A 20,485-nucleotide genomic window follows, 5' to 3' on the forward strand; every position below is an offset into this window, starting at 1 on the left:
ACAACGCTAGACTAGTTCTTCGAGATGTTCTAAAAGGAGTGCTTTGCCAGGAAAACTAAAGACACGAATACGGAAATAAGAGAACAAAAAGCAACCAAGAAAATGACCAACTTAAAAGCTAAGGACAAATAATATCAATAATAACATTGAATGTTAACTTCCAGGATTTAAATGGAAAGATAAAGATGGGCCCACAGAAATGCTACAAATTCAACACAAGAGAGATTACTTACATATGACTGAACTGGGTGAAATAGAATTTTATGACTTTTGAGTAAAACATTACTGACTTTTTCTTTACTGTGCTTTGTTTTCCCATTTAAGGATTTTGCTTTCTTTTAAGCTGTTGGTAGGTTCAGCAATTCGTTAAAATGTTTTTTCTTCTTGTTTGTTTCTTTGTAAACATAAACTTTTCTCCCTTCCTGACCCCTCTGGAATTGGAAAATATTTGGGAATATTCTTATTTTGTGGCAGAATGGTTATTTGTGTAAGCTCAATAATACCTGTTGCCTTGGAAATACTTATTATTGGACAGGACTTTGACTGGAATGTCATATCTGATTAAACCAGAAAACTAAGGTGGATCTCATGTAAGCCAACAAAAGCTCTTGGAAAAATGGCCTGGCACCATAAGCGATTCTGCCTAGCAGAGAGGATTGGATAAACTACATAAAAGAATTCATACCATAAAATAACCTGGACTTTTCCAGCCCAGCATTGTAATCAATAGAGATTGCAAAAGAGCAGCCACAACCAGAGGATTATCTTGAAGACTTTGAAGGAAGAAAAAGAGACTGATCTTTGCTAGCAGATGGTATATCACAGAATACTTGGTAGGCAAGGCTGAATTGAGAAGGTTTACGTGTGAATTTTAGGTTTATGTGTGACTTGTGTGCTGGGTATTTGCTTTTCAACAGTTTGAGTAGTTGACATGTAAATATTTTCTCAAAAATATTGAAAACCATACTATGTCTGTTGTTATAGAGTCACAAAATTATAACAAATATTTCAAGAATTATCTTTAAAATTAAGTTTTTTGAAGTTTTGAAAGTTGTTTATTGACTGTCAAGAACTATGGAATATGACCAAACATTTTTTAATATGTAAAGTAAATGTGGGAGAGGCACAGGGCAATGGAAGCCATTCACTGGAATTATCTCTAGGCACTAAGGACAAGAGGGCATTTATAACTGAGGGGTTAAGTATATTTGTTACAAATCTAGAATTTATGTAAAAGATAATTATATTTGGGCCAGCCTGAGGTCTGGTGGCTAAGTTGGCTGGATCCCCACATGGCTGACCCTGTGGTTCAAGTCCAGAATCTAGTAGCTTGAGAAACATACTAGGCACATGTGCATGCTTGCCTAAAATCATGACGGAAGGGACTAATGGAGGAAAAGGAATTGCAGTGTGATCAGGCCCCTGTGGGAGGGGGTGTTTTTTTGCTTTTCTCTCTGTCTCTTTTGAATGAGTGAATACATACTCTAGCAAATTAAAAAAAATTTTTTTTAATTGCATTCAAGATATTTTCCTAACTTTTTCTTGACTGCATGTATCTATTTTATTCTCCATGAATAACCAATTTATGTGCTTGTCATCTATAGCTATACATCATTTAATATACATATGTGTAAGTATATATATATGTAAAACCTATTTAAGTGAATTTATTGTCCATACTATTCGAATATGCAATTCTGAATCAATTGTATAACAGAATGTTGTCTCAAGTAAAACATTTCTAAGAGAAGCATGACAATGACATAAAGGTTGATAAAAATTCATCTTTTAATAATGCATTATGTTGGGTAATTGGGAAAGTCATGAGGCATTTTTGCATAGAAAAATATGTCATGACCTTCTCGACGACCCAATAAAAAATAACAGTATCAAATTTTATATTTCTAAAAGCTAAACAACATTTAAAGATGGTGAAAGTAATGTCTAGTTTATTCTTGGCAATACAGAACATTTTTATGTTCTAAATTGAGAAAAATAATGCATTTTTTAAGACACTAAAAAAAATGTATCTTTTAGTTCCTGGAACACAGCCTAAGTAAATTTAACTCAATTGCTGATTGCAATAACCCCCTATTAAAACTGTCATTTTTACTAAAACCATATACACAAATTGTTCTGGATTATACAACTAGGTATTAAAATACATTCCTTAAAACAAATCTATCTGTTTCTATACACTGTCAATAGAAAATAAGGTGTAAGATATAAAACACAACATGTAATCAAATAATTGCCAAAGTCAGGAAGTGACATGATAATTACAGTTTCGGTGAAATCAGAGTTGGTAAAAAGGTGAGAGAGTGACTTGAAAGGAAAACACACAAGAAAGAGAAAAAGAGAAAAATGGACTTTATTTCAGTTTTCAGAAAAGGTTTACTATGCATGGAGATTATATCACTCAAACACATTCCAGAGTTAAAAATAAACTCAAGTATTTGCAAGACAGGAGTAGAGAGCAAATCTCTCACAGGAGAAAGTGACTGAAAAGACTGCCAGGCTGGCTTTGCTGAAGGCACTGGGCCTCTGTGGCCTCTTTATCAGTGACTGTGCACTCTTCTCCAGCAACGTTTTATTCTATATGAAACATCCTGCCATAATCATATCCTTCTATGCCAAAGGCCCCACCATAAAACAGGAAGTGCTTATTTACTTACACCTTTATTTTTCTCTTTGGCAGAAAAAAAGATTTAGATAAACTTCCTAAATCCTAAGCCTTGCTCTAAGTCACTGGCTGTGGTGCTGTTTTCCACAAACTGCAGATACTGTTTTTCCATGGAATTGATGCCAAGAGCATCAATGGGGTAATCTATGCAATAGAGACAGGAAGATACATTTGTCTCTAAGAAAGTTTTAATCCTGAACATCATGGATTATGTCTCACCCTTACCACGCGCAAAATTCCTACTGACTTCAAGGAAAATTCTGATCAGCATGTAGAAAAATTAAGAAAAAGGTCCAAAACTTTGCCAAAAATTAAGAATAAATAAAAAATGTTTGTTCTTTTGATGTATAGTGTAGCATGCAATATTATCCTCTCATTCAACAGAGAAATTTAAGGAGAGGATTACAGAAGAAGGAGAGAGAAAGGGACTTGAGTAAGAAGCTGAAAATCTTACAATATGAAACACTAACAGAAGCCAAGAGAAGTGAAACAGTGAAGGGAAATAGGAAATACCAAAGATATCAGTGAAGATTCAATCATACGTAAGACTCTATCATAAAAACCAGCTAGGTTCTTTTTTTAAAGAATTATTTATGTATTTAATTCTATTTGTTATTATTATTATTATTATTATTATTATTATTAATTTGACCAGACAAAGACAGAGAGAGAGAACGAGAAAGTGAGAAAGCAAGCCACCAGGTCCAGGACTGAAACCACGGTCGGCTAACCACCACAAGACCAGCTAAGTTCTACCTGACCAACCTAGGCTGGGGGCTTAGGGGCACAAGTTCTCTTCCTTTCCTTCATCTATAAACTCCAGAGGGGAGAAGGTGAACTAGATTGGTGCTTCTCCAACTTCAATGAGAGTCACCTGAGGGGCACAATTCAAATGTAGGTTCTGATACAGTTGGACTGGGACGTGTCCCATTTCTAGGCAGATTGTAAATTTTCACAACTGATGCCAAGCAATTATTCTCTGAGCTACCCTTTGAGTCTTAAGAAACTACTGAGGAAAAAATCTTTTTGATTTATTTTAATCTATGAAAATTTATATAGGGAAGAGAATGGATTAAAGGTGAAGAAAATTGGTTCAAGAAAGTTTCAGTTGGTCAGGGGGCGCCTTTTTGTTCTGCCAGAGCACCTGCATGTGCTTCTATTCCACGAACGTACTCGTCACACTGCCCTGTGACCTTCCTTTAGACTGTCATCTCCTGGAAGGCAGAAGCTGGGCCTTCCAGTCTTGTATCGCAAGGCCCAGCGAGGCGCCTAAACATGTGTTAGATGAACGAAGAGTGGCTAACATTTTCATGTCAGTCTTTTATTCTCTATCCCTTCTGTCAAATCCAACAGTACGTTTACTGATACCAGGGCTCTTCAGTTTCCAGTAAGCCTTTCCTATAGCTCTTCCTGGATCTTCCTCAATGTTGGCATAATAGCTCTAACCTGAAATCAACACCTCAGCCTGGTATTTAGTGAGTATCTGTGTGCTCTGCAGGCTCAGTGTCCTTACTCCACAGGAAAGGAGCTGTGCCCTCACTTCTTTGTTCAAAATTTAAGTCACCACATAACATAAAATCCTGTCTTAGGCCCATAAAAAAACTACATTTCACACACTAGCCTTCTCAAATTGGCCCTTCCAGTTCACTAAGGTGGGAGAGCTCTCAAAAATTCCACTTCCATGGGGCCGGTAGCTGGCATGGTTGAGGCGCTGGACTCCCACATGTCCAGCCACAGTGTTGGACCTGGAGGCTTGCTTTCTCGTTTTCCCTCTCTCTCTGTCTGGTCAAATTGAAAAATAATAGATAAGATTAAATAATTCTCTAAAAAAATTCCACTTCCTATGATTGTTATAAAAGTCTCAGCCATTGTCAGCACCTAAATCACAGTATAGCAATGTCTACCCTAATATTTACATGAAATTTCTCCATGTCTTTGTATATTGTTTTATAAGTTATTTGTGTTTTTCTGTATTTATTTCTATTAGCATTTCCGTTAGTGCTTCTAATGAGATTCAAACATCCTACACTTCCTTGGTATGTTTCTTCTTCCACTAAAAAGGACTGAATGTGTTATAATAGGGCCATACAATGATATATTAAAATTTACCAGTGCTAACAGGTCCCCCTAAGTTTTAAATCAGAAAAAAAGTTTGGAAATTAAAACAGTAAAGGAAAATCATAAACAGTTAAATTTCATGTATCTTATGTAACCTTCCAATGCACTAAAGTAGTAGTCTCCATTCTTATAGTAAATGTCTAGATAAACATACTTTAGAGCTAAACTGAATTTTCAACTCATCTGTGTTACACTGAATCCAAATGTTATAGAAGATTCATTTCTATTGTTTTCAATATTCTAATCCTAGATAGTTATGGGTGGGATTCCATATTGAGAATTAGAAGAAAAAAAAAAAAGATTTTTATTGAAACCCTACCCTCCTTGTTACCATTAAAGTAAAATATTGTTATCCAATAGTTCCCAAATCCAAATGTGTCTTGTGTACCATGTTTGAGAACTGTCTCTTTGGAAAGCATTTTTGGGAGGATTAAAAATGGCACAGATAGGGACCAGCAGATGACATAATGGTTATGTCGTTGGACTCCCATATAGTCAACTGCAGTTTGAATCCTGGACCTGGAGGCTTAAAACTCACTCTGTGTGCATGCGCATGTGTGCCCGAAATCCTGTAGAAGCGAAATGGAGAAGGGATTGAAGTGTGGCCATCCCTGCTGGGGGGTGATTTCTTGCTTTCTGTCTCTCAGTCTTGCCAGAAGGCACACACTCCCTGTAGCAAAAAATCTCTCTTTAAAAAAAAAAAAAAAAAAAGGCACAAATATAAACTGACTCTTTGCTTTTCAAATTATTTGTGCTAATGTTATGTTTTATACTATTAATGTTTATATAATATCTAAACCTTCACATCTTAATGAGTTTGCTCTTATTTTGAACCTATTTACTGATATTTTAAGCATTTTATGCTATTGTATAAGCCTTCATTTAAACCAAGATTGTAGCATTTCAGATTTAGAAATGACACCTTCTCTTAAAATTGAGATTCAGGGAACCAGCAGTTGGCATAATGGCTATGTTGCTGGACTCCCATGCAGTCGACTGCAGTTCGAGTCCTGGAACCAGTGGCTTAAACTCACTCTAGGCACGTGTGCGTGCCTGCCTAAGATCCTGAGAGGAGAATGAAGGATGGCAAAGCTGCTCCAGAATTGTGAATTCTTGGAAGCCATGACACAGACATGGAAAACTATTAAAGATATCTAGTCTGGAAAAGAAAAAAGCCTAAGAATTCTGAGAACTGAATAACAATCAGATTTATTCTCTATCTTCAGAGGACAGAATTAGAATCAGTGAAAAGAAATTATAGGGAAGTGAAATTTTAACGAAATTCAGAAAATGTCTAGCCACTGCATACCTTCCTTCTGTATACAGAACCTATCTCCTTCAGTAATGAGTTCCCCATATTAGTTTTAAATTAAATTTAAGTAAACCTAAAGCCATATTTTATAGTTCAGACACTAAGACTTTATTTCAATAATGAGAACTACTGACATATTACCTTAATCCTTCCAGATCCTTAAGGGTTAACTCTCAGGGAACAGTTTCCACTAAGAATATTTCTACAACTTCATAAGGCTCATGTGGAGTGGGACTGATTTGTTTACAAAAAATTAATCTGGTCAGCAATCATACTATCTTATCTGTATTAAAAGGCCACTGAATTATCACATACCTGTGTTTGTCAAAACTTACAAACTCTGGCAAGACTTGTCAAAAATACCTCTTTCTCTATCTCTCTCCTGAGTGCACCCTCTCTTTCACGAAAACAAGACAAAAACACAAAAACCAACCTGCAAACTGCTTACTAAAAGGAGTCAATTTTACTATTTGTAAATTATACCTTTATTTAAGAAAATGAAGAAGTTCATCTGAAATGAGGCCTTGAACACCATCCACCTACAATTAATATGATTCATATCTTAAGATCACACAGCATGTTGTGACGGACAGGACAGAAGTAGAAGTCAGACGCTCCACCCCTTCAAAGCTAAGCAGTGTGGGGCAGGCTATTTAGCCTCTGAGCTCTCAAAGCTCATTATCTATTAAAGGAAGAGACAGATATGAAAACTCAATTGCCATGCAGCATGATGGGTGCAATATTAGGGGGTATCTTAAGTGGCAGGGCAGGAAAGGAGATTCAGCTGGTTTCAAGAGCAGACATTTGATTTCTTCCTCAAGGAGGAAACTGCCAAGCAGGCAGGTAGAGAAATGTCTTCTTTTTTCAGAGGGCAAAAATATTCTTAGAAGGACAACAAGAGATATTCAAAAAACATCTGAGTACTCTAAGAGAATTGAATGTATGGACAGTCTATAAGCAATAAATAAAACAATATGGAAACTAAGCAGGTCTGAAGTAAAGAATATATACAAGGGAAGGGGGTGGGAATGGGCTGTGAATATTCCTTAGAAGGTCTTATAAACTACATTCAGGAGGCTGGCTTTATCGTTTAATAATGGGGATATTAAACGATCACAATGGAGGTAGTAGGAGACAGATTGAAAGGGGAAGGGGTATGTCAAGAGACACACCCCAGGGAAACCAGCTGGATGATTGGTTCTCAAACACCTGTCTGCGGCCAGCTTGCCAACACAAAAATCCTGTGCTTGTTGGAAGAACAGATACCCATGTCCCACCCCAGATCCACTAGATCGAGGTGAGGCTCAGCATTATGATCTCGAAGTTCTCCTGGTGATTCTGTCAGGCAGCCAGACTTGGCTTCCACTATAATGCAAGAGAAGACGGAAACCTAGGTTCAGGGGGCTACACAGAATAGGCAGTTCTGAAGAGTGTGAGAGTAAAATGCATAAGCTTGGAGGCTGCTATGGATGTGAGAGGTAAGAGTAAAAGAGATTTTCAGGATGACTCCCCAGTGTCTGATCTAACTGGCAGCAGAGAGAGTAAAGTCCAGATCCAGGACAGTGTATAACAGAAGAGAAGCAGATCTGGAACACTGAGGCGGAGGTGTCCAGCAGGCTCTGGAGCTGCAGAAGAACTGCTGGGGCTGGGACACACAGGAGTCACTGACAGTGAAAACTACATCAGAGTTTGAAGTCACAAGGGAATAAGCATGTCATGAAAAAAATACAATGAAAAGGGAATGGATCTGGGGACACTTAAGCCCGAGTGAAATGACAGCAAATTAGCCAGAGAAGCAGGAAAAGAAAAATGTCAGCACAGAGAGCAAAATGTTTCCACACGGATGAGGTGGGCAACAGAATTTACAGCTGGAGCATCAACTGCTCTCTGTTCTAGCACACATAGATGCCACAATGCCATTAAATTAAATCCTTTCTCTCCCACTCCTAATCTTCACACAAGGATGTCAGCAATAATCTGAGCCCCTTGCCTTAAAAGTCAAGCCTACAATGTCTTCTAGGCCTTTTTCCCCCATTTATAGAGTTCTCTAGGTTCTGGTTATTAGCTCTCAAATAGGACTACTAGCATGTGAATTCTTACCAGCTGGATAAAACCGAGACATTATTTAGTCCCTCTGGCCTTCTGGATAATAAGGTTGTTGTGAAGAATAAGACAATGTGTGTATAGTGTCTAGTACAGAGTAAGAGCTCAGTAAGTGTTGGCATTGTCAATAGGATTGACAATGATTATGCCATTAAATCTTTCTGTTCTAAAAGTTAAACAAGTTTTTTTAAAAATTACAATAAAAAATTAAACTCTGGAGAAGAGTTTATACTAAAAGCATTTTATAACTCATATACCTAGAAGACTCTTTTATAGTTATATCTCCCATTATTCAGGAACTCAAATACATAAATTCTCACTAACTCTAAATTTTTTAATTCTATAGAGAAAGCCATTTTTAAAACTCCCTTATTAAAGAAAACATAAGATTTTAATGAAGAATAAAATATCTGTAATCCAGTAGTTTTCAAGTAGTTCAAGTAACATCTACTTACATATAAACAACTAACTATTACAACAAATTTTCATTTTATATATGTTAAAACAGCTTCCTAGAAAAACACTAGTAGACCTATTTCTTTTGAAAGGCTGATTTCTTTTAAAGTTTTTTGTAACTCAAAATTTCCACCATTTAGAACCGACTATTTCCCCCAGTATGTCTAAGTTAGTGAAGTTTTACTGTCATCTCCCAAAAGAAAATTTAGTAAAATTTAACAATTTTTCCAACATCCAAATTCCTAGATGACTTAAAGAGAAGGAACACAAGATTTAGAGTAAGAAATATTCTTAGCAAGTGAGGACTAGAGAAGTCATTTGGAGCAGTGGCGGCCTCACATGGGGGCAAGGGACAATAATTGAATGAGGAGGTGGATTCTACCTCTGACTGTCATTTTCTAACCCTATGACTATAAACCTGAAATGCTAAGCCATCATTTCCTCCTAAGTAAAACAGGGGCGATAATAAGATTACCTAAATCACTGCCCCTTTGATTTAGGTAAAATGAACATAAAATATTGATCAATACAATATGGTTCTAGAAGATATTTTTGTTAAGGTAAAAAAAATAAGTTCTATGAAAATATTGTTTGGTTTTTAAATTAATAACCACAGTTTAAAATTTATCTTTTTTGATAATAATACATAGTAATAGACTTCAAAAGAAATGAAGACTATTCCATTCCTTTGCTATTCAAAGTGTGGCATATGCAAAGCAGAAAAGTATCACCCGGAAGCTTAAAAGAAATGCAGAATCTCAGATCCCACCCAGAACTACTGACCCAGAATTGCATTTTAAGATGATTTCTAAGATGATTTACTCATTAAAGTCTAAGAAGCACTGTCTAGTCTACTCAGAAATGTGAGCCTACTTTATAATCGAATTTTACATGATCAAGTCATAAAATTTGTTGGATTTGTTTTTATATTTTACCTCAATAAATCAGCCACTTCTTTTTCTTCTAAAATCATCTACATCTGTTTGATTTACATGAGTCAAAGAAAAACACAAATCTAATAATTGCTAAATATTGAGTAACTTCAGGAGTATATTCAAGATATCAAGAAGTGTGTACTATACATTCCTCTCTAAAACTATCCACCCTTCTTTAATAAATTAAAACCCAAAGCTGATTGAGTAACTTCAGGAGTATATTCAAGATATTAAGAAGTGTGTACTATACATACTATACATTCCTCTCTAAAACTATCCATCCTTCTTTAATAAATTAAAACCCAAAGCTACAAATTAACTACATTTTTTACATGCCTGGCCAATAACCACTAACATACTAAACGATGTTGCTATAAACTAATTTGCCTTTACTGATACACAAAAATAGAGGTTACCATTAGTGCAATGTCAAATTGTGCATCGAAAGTATCCCAGAGGAAAGTTGCAAATGTCTCCTTAAGGATATAGTCAAAGGCTTTCTCCATTTCCTATCAATGTCGGGAAGACCTACACCACAGTCCTTACCCCTTACTGCATCTCAATAACCATGTCTGGTGCATAAGAACCCTCAAATACTTGGCAAAAGAAAACTGTAATAAAAAATGTAAACAACTATTGTCAAGAAGACTCGAGAAAGCTCTCCTCTTGCTGACAGTGAGTAAACTACGTAAGACGGAAGGCCTCTTCTACATTTTAATCTAAAATGTGATGCTTAATATATTTCTCAAGCCAGGTAAGAACTTGGCAAAAGAAAACTGTAATAAAAAATGTAAACAACTATTGTCAAGAAGACTCGAGAAAGCTCTCCTCTTACTGACAGTGAGTAAACTACGTAAGACGTAAGGCCTCTTCTACATTTTAATCTAAAATGTAGATGCTTAATATATTTCTCAAGCCAAGTAAGAACTTATGTGCCATTAGGTGGAAAAGACAGAACTAGAAGAGAAGAGCCTTCATATCACTGGACAAAATGAGACAGGGGATGACCTGAGATACACCCTAGAACCAAACACAGATTCTGAAGATGGTAGGTGAAGGATGGTTTGATCAGTTTCTAACCCCCTATGTGTTCAGGAAAGAGGATGGAAGGTTTATGTTTGGAAGAGCTCCCAGATGAATACAAGGAAGAGGCAGCTTTTATAGAACGCAGAGGTGGACAGGGCAGACGCTAGGCTAAAAAAATGGCCAGGATGTCAGAGTGTGATAGGCAGATGGGAAGGAAAGGACCCTCACCAAAGGAGGTCTGAAGACATGAGGGAGCAGATAGCCTGACAGTTACTTAACACAGGGTTTGAACAAGAGGGAAAGATGTTTCATCTAACTCAGTTGTGTACTAATCACCTAAGAGCTTGAAAGAATGGAAGGAGGAGTTAAAAAGCAAAGGAGGAAAAGAATTTTGGTTGCAAGTCTGCCTAAACACAGGCCATAATAAAGGTGGAAAGTTAGAGAAATTTTGAAAAATCCATAGAAAGCAGATAAATAAGAGTGAATTCAGAAGCTTCCAAGGGGGAAAAGACAATATGAGATTAGGACAGTGAATCAATGTGAGATTCAAGTTGAAGGCTGGTTACTGTGAACTTTAATTTGGGCTGGTATTGGGTGAATAAGATCCAGTGAAAGTCAGTATACTGACCTGGGATATGGGGATAATAACTGTATCTAGCCCAAGAAATAGGAGGATCCACTGTGATAATACATACGAAGCACAGGGCAGAGTGCCCAGCACTTAGTAAGCATCCAATAAATGTTTGCTATTATTTCTAGACAATAAACAGTTATTTGTTGATGAACAGGTAGGCTGTGCTACACTAGAAAAAGGTCACTGTCTAGAGAAGGAGAAAAATTTCGATTCCCTCCTTGCTCTGTACATTTCTGTTTTGTTTTGTTTTGTTTTGGAGAGGTTTTTGCTATAGGGCACGTGCACTCCCCCGAGAGACAGAGAGAGACAGAGAGACAGAAAGCAAGAAATCATCCCCCCAGGGGGAGATGGCGACGCCGCAATCCATTCTCCTCCATTCTCCTTTTGGGATCTTGGGCACACACGCACATGCGCCTGGCGTGAGTTTAAGCCACCGGGTTCAGGACTTGAACCATGGTCAACTACATGGGAGTCCAGTGACATAGCCATCATGCTAACTGCTGGTCCCATACCTGTACAGTTTTCAAAGTCTATTTCTTTGACAATAGAAGGTTAGTTCCTAACTTATAGGAATGCTAGGCAGATGAAATACCAGGCATTTAAAATACATTACTACAGCCTCTTATGGTCCATAATAACCTCACACTAGAAGCTCCATAAGCGGCAGAGAGATTCCTAATGTGCAGATAATACCAGAATTTGTTCTAAAAATGACATATTTATAAAGGCCAGTTAATAAAAGAAAGAGAAACACCACCAAGGGGAGAAATATATACTAAGAAGAATGATGCCTCATATCCTGGAAGCCAAGATGAGAATGCAAGTAAGGAGTTTCCTTCTCCATGTTTCCATGTTTTGTTGAGCTTCTCAAAAGGGATAAGTAGGCTATGTCGATGGACTCCCACGTAGTCAACCACAGTGCAAGTCCCAGACCCGGTGGCTTATACTCACACCAGGTGCGTGTGCGCACGTGCCCAAGATCCTGAGAAGTGAATAGAGAAGAAGGGACTGTGGCATGGCCATCCCTCCTGGGGGGTGGTGATTTCTCACTTTCTGTCGCTCTCTCTTTCTGGCAAGCACATGCATCCTACAGCAAAAACCTCTTTAAAAAAAAAGAAAGTAATCATAAAATGTCCTTCCTGTGTTAATCTGGGAGTTCCAACTCCAAACATCCACTCTGTGCTACCAGTGATTTCACAGTTTTGAGAAAACATAAATGCTCTGTCCGTCAGCAAGAAGAAAACACTGAGAAATTATCCGACAGAGGAAGAGGGAAAGAAAATGCGAACTTGAGCCAGTCTTCCCTTGCCTTTAACAGTTCCCTCAGCTGGACATTCACTGGGCAAAATACTGTTAGTCCTGAATTTATTAATTTTTTTGAGAGTTTTTTGTTTGTTTGTTTTTTGTTTTGTTTTGTTTTGTTTTGTTTTTGCTATAGGGCACATGCGCTCGCCAGAAAGCCAGAGAGACAGAGAGACAGAAAGCAAGAAATCACCCCCCCAGGGGGGATGGTCATGCCGCAATCCCTTCTCCTCCATTCTCCTCTCAGGATCTTGGGCACGCACGCACACGTGCCCGGCGTGAGTTTTAAGCCACCGGGTCCAGGACATGAACCACAGTTGACTACATGGGAATCCAGAGACATAACCATTACGCTAACTGCTGGTCCCAAATTTAATAATTTTTAACTAATTAACAAGATTCTAGTTCTTATATTACATTCAAATTTATTAATTTTTAACTATCTAACAAGTTTCTAGTTCTTATATTACGCAAGTTGGCAAACACCTTCATAATTCACTTTTTAAATTAATTGTTTTGAGAGATTTTTGCTATAAGGTGCATGTGCTCACCAAAGAGACAGAAAGTGAGAAATCACCCTCTAGAGGGGATGGCCACACTATATATACACACACGCTATATATAGAATATATAGTATATATAGTATATATTTCTCCCCTTGGTAGTGTTTCTCTTTCTCTTATTAACTGGCCTTTATAAATATGTCATTTTTAGAACAAATTCTGGTATTAGCTGCACATTAAGAATCTCTCTGCCACTTATGGAGCTTCTAGTGTGGGGCTATTACAGACCGTATTTTAGATGCCTGGTATTTCATCTGCCTGGCATTCCTATCCCTTCTATTCTAACCCCTTCTCCTCTATTCTCCTCTCAGGATTTTGGGCATGCATACACACACATCCAGTGTGAGCTTTAAGCTGCTAGGGACTTAAAGCTAGGGACTCAAACCATGGTCAACTACGTGGAAGTCCGGTGACGTAACCATTACACTATCTGCTTGTCCCCATAATTCACTTTATACTTTTTAATGGTATTACTACTTCATTATATGAAAGTCAACTTTATCTTCTCAGGCTGTGTCTCTTTGGTATTTTATACATTTATTCACGCATATGTATAAGTATCTAAGTGTATGAATTTATATACAAAATATCACTTTCTAGTTGAATGTCATACACCAGCCTGGTGGTATGACTGCTCAGATTTAGTATTCTAAATAATGATACTTCATAGACAAGACAGTATACGAGTCTTTCCATGAATTTGACTGCTTCAGAGAGCCCATGTAAGTGAAATCATACATTATTTATCCTTTGTGACTGGGAGACTCTCACTGTGCTCTGAGCAATGTGGGAGCCAGCCGCCTTAACTACCATGCCACTAGCTGGCCCAAATAGTGTTATTTCAAATCTGTGACCCTGGGGACCAGCAGGTGGCGTGGTGGTTGAGGTGCTGGACACTCCCACATGGCCGACTGCAGTTCGAATACGGGACCTGTTGACTTGCTTTCTCACTTTCCCTCTCTTGCTCTGTGTATCTCTCCCTGGTCAAATTAAATGAATGAATAAACAAAATTAAATAAATAATTAAAAAAAATCTGTGACCCTTTGTTTCTTTTTTTCTCTATTTCTCATACAGAAGAGCAAATAAAAAGACGAAATAGGAGCCTGTTATTTTTATTGCTTGGGCAGTGCTAACAACAGTTTTGTTAGAATAATATCTGAATTATTGCACAGAATGAGATTTTTGAATTACTGATCCAGATAAGTTTATTTGAAATGGCTTTACTTATTTCAAGGATAAAGAAACTGGTATCAGCACTGTAGAGCCATATTGGACCCTAGAGATGACCCAATTCTATCCTAATTCACACATGAAAAGAGTTGAGCATTGGAAAAGCAGAGGAGCTGTCCAAATTCTCACGGCTAACTTAGCGTCAGACTCAAGATTAAAGTTGAGGCCATCTACATCCGGGTCCAGGATTCTTCCCATTCAGTATATCACGCTGCCCACCTTGCTTCTAACACTGTGCAATGCTTTTTCACGGACAGTGACAAGAGTAATTATACCTGAGTGTATAGCTCCTGAAAGCTTCACTTTATTTTTATGTTACTAAATGATTTAAGGTTTGATCCACTCATTAAATTTAGCCAACATCAAATGAATTTATGACCAAGTGATAATAAAGAACATGTACAAAAAACTTTTTATAAGTTTAATACAGTCAGAAACTTTTATTACTGTTTAGCAACCAGAATATATCACTATTCAAAATTAAGCTAGATACATATCAAATCAACAAATATATGTGATAATTCCCAGTGTAGGGGAGAAACACACAAAGAAGTGTGAAGGTAAATAATAATGAGGATTTAGGAGGCCAGTAGATGGTGAGGTGGTTAAAGCACAGGACTCCTACATGGCCAACTGCAGTTTGAATCCCAGACAACAATGGCTTGAAGGTCATGCCAGGTATGTGTGCGTGCATGCCCAAAATGCCAGGAGTAGAACAGAGGAGAAGGAATTGTGGCTTCGCCATCCCCACTAGGGGTGATTTCTCACTTTTCCTCTCAGTGTCTCTCTCTATTTCTCTCCTCTCCAGCAAGTACATGCATCCTATGGGCTTAAAAAAAATAAAAAATAATAATAATAAATGAGGATTTAAACAGTTCAAGACTAGAGTCAAAGATTGGCATGAGGAAAAACATGAGTAACTGCTGAAGACTGTATAAAGTTGATGTGTGTGAATGAACTACTCCAAGGTTCTGGGTTCTGTATCAAGAAAGGCTCTGTGGGGACTGGCAGGTGGAGTAGTGGTTAGGGCACTGGACTCCCACATGGCAAGTGCGGTTCAAGTCCTGGACCTGGTGGCTTGCTTTCTCACTTTACCTCTCTCTCTCTGGTCAAATTTAAAAATAATAAAAAATAAAATTAAATAAGTAACTCAAAAAAAAAAAAAGCTTTAAAAAAGAAAGAAAGGCCTTGTGATAAAGAGACTCATGGGTTCCGGTGAAGGGAGAGGTAAGCAGGGAAAGGTCGGTAAGGCAAGGGGAATGTTGTAACGAGAAAGTTCCAGGTAGACATGCACCTGGCTTACTGCAGGGCCAGTGAATTATCCAAGCTGGCAAGAGGCGCAGGTTCATGGCTGTAGGGTACTGACTGGCCAAGTCAGAGAATCCATTTAGAAATTGGCTTTGCAAGGCTGTATATTTCCTCCTCTCCCTTTTCTAAAGACCTAGCCCACTCGGTATTGTGTATATATTATTTTAAAGGGAACTAAAACAACAATGTCTTGATTTGTTAACAGGCAAAATATCCTAATAACAAAGAAGAAAAAAGAATCATCTAAAGAAAAGACAGACTATGTGGCACTATTCTTTTTTGTGAAATATTTGAAATAATAAGTAGCAAAGGAAATGAAAAATGGCACTCATGTTAACAATGTTAAATCATTCACAGATGATATTACCATATGACTTCAGAAAAAAAATAAGAAAACAAATCAAATTTTGAAAGGATGACTTGTGCTCTATGGCCTTTAAGATGACTGGCTAATATATTTATCTGTATAATTCTTAAATATTTATCTCCCTATGCCAAAAAGTCTAGCTGTACAAGACTGTCCTGATACCAGTTTAAGAATAAGCACTGATGAGTCCCTCCCAACAGCCCATAACTGTGCCTACACGTGGCAAGTGAATGTGGCAAGAATGAATGGTACAATAATATAAACTAGGCTCTCCAAATGTTGTCATTATCCTACAAGGGTCTTCTCTCCACTGATACCACTCATTCCTTCTCCCTTCGGCCCCCTCCAAAGTGAATTCAAGGACCCAGTGAGGCTTGCCTTTTATGTTCTACCTTCAACTAACAAATAGAAACAATTTTATTTATTTATTTTTTTACCAAAATGTGGGGTAGTGTGAACAGAGGGGCAATGCAAACCACCACCCCACAAGCAACACCAATGTGTACCCACAACCCAGGAACAATGACTGTTTCAAAGCATGAGGGCGAAAGCAATATGGCAGCTCAGGAGACACCTGATTCTACTGTGGGCATCCTCCTAACTTTCCAGAATGTTTCTATGCTAAACGTTAGGGTCACAAAAAGCTATCAACAAATATCATTGAAAGAATAACAAATGAATATAACGCACAATGGAGATCAATTGAGTATTTACGAATTGCGGAATGTTTACATTCATCAGTTTTACTTAGATATATATTTGTAGTCTAGGGTCCCAATCTTAATAAATTTAATGTACTAATGAGAGACTGCGGTAATATTTAAAACAAACACAGATATCAGAATGTCTATTCCAATGCCACCAACTGCTAAAAAGTCCCACATTAGTCTATACTTCCCTCTAATATAAACCAACATTAACTTTATTCAAATATCTAAAAATATAACACAGGGAAATGAAATATTATTTATGTTTTTTTTTCCAAAAGTACAGCTCTTTCAAAGTATCAATTCCAGCTTACAAAGGATTAATTAATTGGTGAAAGTAAACATTTTCAGTGTTGACACACTATGGACCCTATTTTGTATTTGACTAGATGTGTGCATTGAAAAACCCAGTTTTGGGACCAGCAGTTAGCATAATGGCTATGTCTCTGGATTCCCATATAGCCGACCGTGGTTCGTGTCCTGGACCCGGTGGCTTAAAACTCACACCAGGCACATGTGCGTGTGTGCCCAAGATCCCGAGAGGAGAATGGAGGAGAAGGGATTGCGGCGTGGCCATCCCCCCCCAGGGGGGTGATTTCTCGCTTTCTGTCTCTCTGTCTCTCTCTGTCTGTCTGGCAAGTGCACGCACCCTATAGCAAAAACCTCTTAAAAAAAAAAAAAGAAAGAAAAACCCAGTTTTTATTATATTACTTAGAGTATAGTAGCACAAAATGACATTTTCCAGACACTCTACTTGCGTAAAAATTGGTTAAACCATCAAGCATACTCTAGAAATCTATGTAACTATTGCTGTGATAACAGTGCCACATGGATCCAGTTTATTCACACTGAGGTAGAAACCTCTATGAACGTATTCATGAACTAATAAAAGAAACACCTAACTACAGTCCTGAGAATGAAAGCACTCCATGGCAGGATGCGTCACTCATTTCTTGCTCTCCCTGAATAATCTGCATCCTTTCACCACACTCCCCACTCTTTCTCAAGATCATCCTTCTCTCCCACCCATTTTTATTTCCCCTTTATTCCAAGCATTTGACTCTTGAACTTGTCGTCAATGTCATCTAAGAAGCTACTATTCCATTCTGATATCCCCTCACAGATTTCTATGAACTTATGTGTGGAGGACATGTTCCTGGATTAGAGCGGCATGAGTGAACAAAGGAAGGGGTCGTGGAGAGCACAGAAGGAGAGTGAGAGGAACTGGGACACCATAGGCTTCAGGTTTACTGTGCCCAAACCTCAAAAATAGTCCCCACTGCACAGGAGCAAGGCAGAACCCACCGTATCCACTAAACCTCTCTGCAGTTAAGAAATATGTCTGCCTACACAAGGTAGCTCATTACAGAAAGCAAGGAAGCAGTCTCAAGTTTCGTAACTGGATAGTCAGAGCCTGGGTGAATACCTCCCCTCCAACCTGCTAGTAAGAGGTCACTTGTGTCCCAGAGCCTACTCCTGCTTCTCAGGCTTGGTCCACGATATATTATTATACATGCCTTCCAAAAGCCTACCAGTGAGCTTTGCATAAAGCATCTGCATGAAATTTTCTAATTCAGGGGCAGGTAGGTGGCATGGTGGTTAAGGTGCTGGACTCCCACAGGGCCGACTGTGGTTTGAGTCCCATATTTGGTGGCTTGCTTTCTTACTTTCCCTTTCTCTCTCTCTCTGGTCAAATGAATAATAATAATAACACATAAAATTAATTAAATAAATACATACATAATTCTTTTTTTAAAAAATGTCCTAATTCATTTGTGGTATTTTTAGGACCAATGTATTTAGGAGGGGGATTAACCATCACAGAACTACCATTACACTCAGTTTTTCTTTCTGAGACTCCAGTGATGGGAAAGCTCTGGGACAGGAAAAAAATGACAGACAAGACTGAGAACTCCTGGGTGTGGCTGTGGCTATGTGGAAATTGGAGGACCTGACAATGTCTAATTTCAGTGTATGCAAAGTGCAATTACTTGCCAAAGAGCATGCTCAGGTTGATGCTCAGTTCTACACAATTGTGTAATCACCCTGATGTGATGTTTAAAGAACCCAAATCACAGAGATGAAGGGAAGAGAACATCTTGCCTAGTTTTGACAGGTACAGTATAAAGTCAGAGTAACAGTACATAGACTTAAAGAAGAAGCACTCCATTAAAAACTGCCTTTTAACAACTTCCAGTTACAACAGTTTATTAAATTTAATAAACAGCTTATTAAATTTAATTTTTGCTTACTTCCTAGTGTCAAATTTGAGATATTTTTAAAAGAACATTTTCTTCTAAGAAATCGTCACAGCATCAATGTCCAAGAATCATTTTACCTCACATAAAAATAATTCCAGAAACACTTGACCCTACACTCTATTCACGCCCTATCACTGTCTCATTTACTCTCACAACCAACGTAAAAACTACAGGCATGTATTTTCATTTCCAGAGAGAGAAGGCAGAGAGTAGCATGGAACTTCCATTTCTTCCCCTGCTGAGATGCAGTGTGATGCTGCAAAAGGACTGGAAATATTTAAATCATCAGACCCTTTCTGAAATCCTTTAAACTGAATTCTTTAATTGCAAAACCTTGTAAATGCTTTGAAGTTAAAAAGAAAGAAGATGAAGAAATAATGGTAAAATGTAAAAAAATACAGTATCACAGTTGCTTTCTTCAGGAAAGCTACATGAACGGACCATTGACTGCTCTGCCTAATAAGCTGCATTAGGTATAGGAAAAGTTCGCTCATTTAAACGGTATATATGCTGCTTCTGGGACAACCTCTAGGTGCTGCTGTAGAAACCCCCTTCCAAAGACTTACTTGGTCCCATGCTTTGGCCTCTCCCTCCCCCTGACAGCACTGCAGTGCGCAAAGACATTACAATCACTTCAAACACATATGCTGCTAATGAAGTCTCGGAATCTAACATTCTTCAAGGTTCAAAGAGCCAAACAATCTTTTACTTTTCAGCCCAAATTATACTATACGGAAATGGGCTATATAAGAGAACACTAGTAGAATCCTGTCGTAAGCAACCGAGAAGCTGAAGAAGCAAAGACAGCTACCATGTCAGCCCTCCCCTCTCCCAACCCTCTCTCTGGACGTAAAATTACTAAACCCTAAAACCAATCCTGTGCATAAAGTAGAACTGTGAGACGAGTTCGGGAGATGTGGGAGCATAGGGTGGGGCGGTTCCTGTAATGAGCTCCGGGCTACCAGGCTCCATCGGATATGTCAGCTCCCACATCCGAGGAGCCGATGAGAGCTGATGGAAGCTCAGAGGAAACCCAGCGCCGGGGGTGGGGGAGGCCTTAACGTTCGGATCAGATTAACCAGTGAGCGACCGCGGTGCTCGCGCCCTGGCACCTCCGCTGATCCGCAGCGTAACAGCCACAGGGTGCAGGCGGGTACAGGGCAAGGGCCCGGGCGCTCGGAGACGTGGGTGGCTCTGCTCCGAGCGGGTCGAGCAAGGCAGCGGCCCGCAGAACCCGGGAGGATGTGGAAGCCAGTGCCTTTACCTGCGATGGACCAGGTCCAGCGGTAGAACTCCACGGTGTCGTTGAGCGCCGTGGACACAACGTTGAGAACACTGCCAGGCTCCGAGTCCAGGATCCCCATCGCGGCGACAACCGGGAGCTGGCAGCAGCTGCAGGAGAGAGCAAAGACCCCGCAGAAGGATTGACCTCAGTAAGCGACGCGCCGAGAGGATGAGCGGCAGCGGAGGACTCTACCC

General features: G+C 38.7%; 1 protein-coding gene across 1 annotated transcript in view; it reads right to left on the reverse strand.

The window, feature by feature from the left end:
* ELOVL4 (ELOVL fatty acid elongase 4) overlaps positions 1–20,479 on the reverse strand; it is a 36,116-nt gene extending 15,637 nt beyond the window's left edge. The window contains exon 1 of the mRNA XM_006143344.1: positions 20,271–20,479. Coding sequence (XP_006143406.1) covers positions 20,271–20,370 — 100 coding nt within the window. The 5' untranslated portion in view covers positions 20,371–20,479. The remainder of the gene's footprint in view (positions 1–20,270) is intronic.
* Positions 20,480–20,485: the final 6 nt, after the last annotated feature.

The sequence above is a fragment of the Tupaia chinensis genome, unplaced genomic scaffold, assembly GCF_000334495.1.
Source record: "Tupaia chinensis unplaced genomic scaffold, TupChi_1.0 Scaffold000097_1, whole genome shotgun sequence".
Classification (NCBI taxonomy): Eukaryota; Metazoa; Chordata; class Mammalia; order Scandentia; family Tupaiidae; genus Tupaia; species Tupaia belangeri.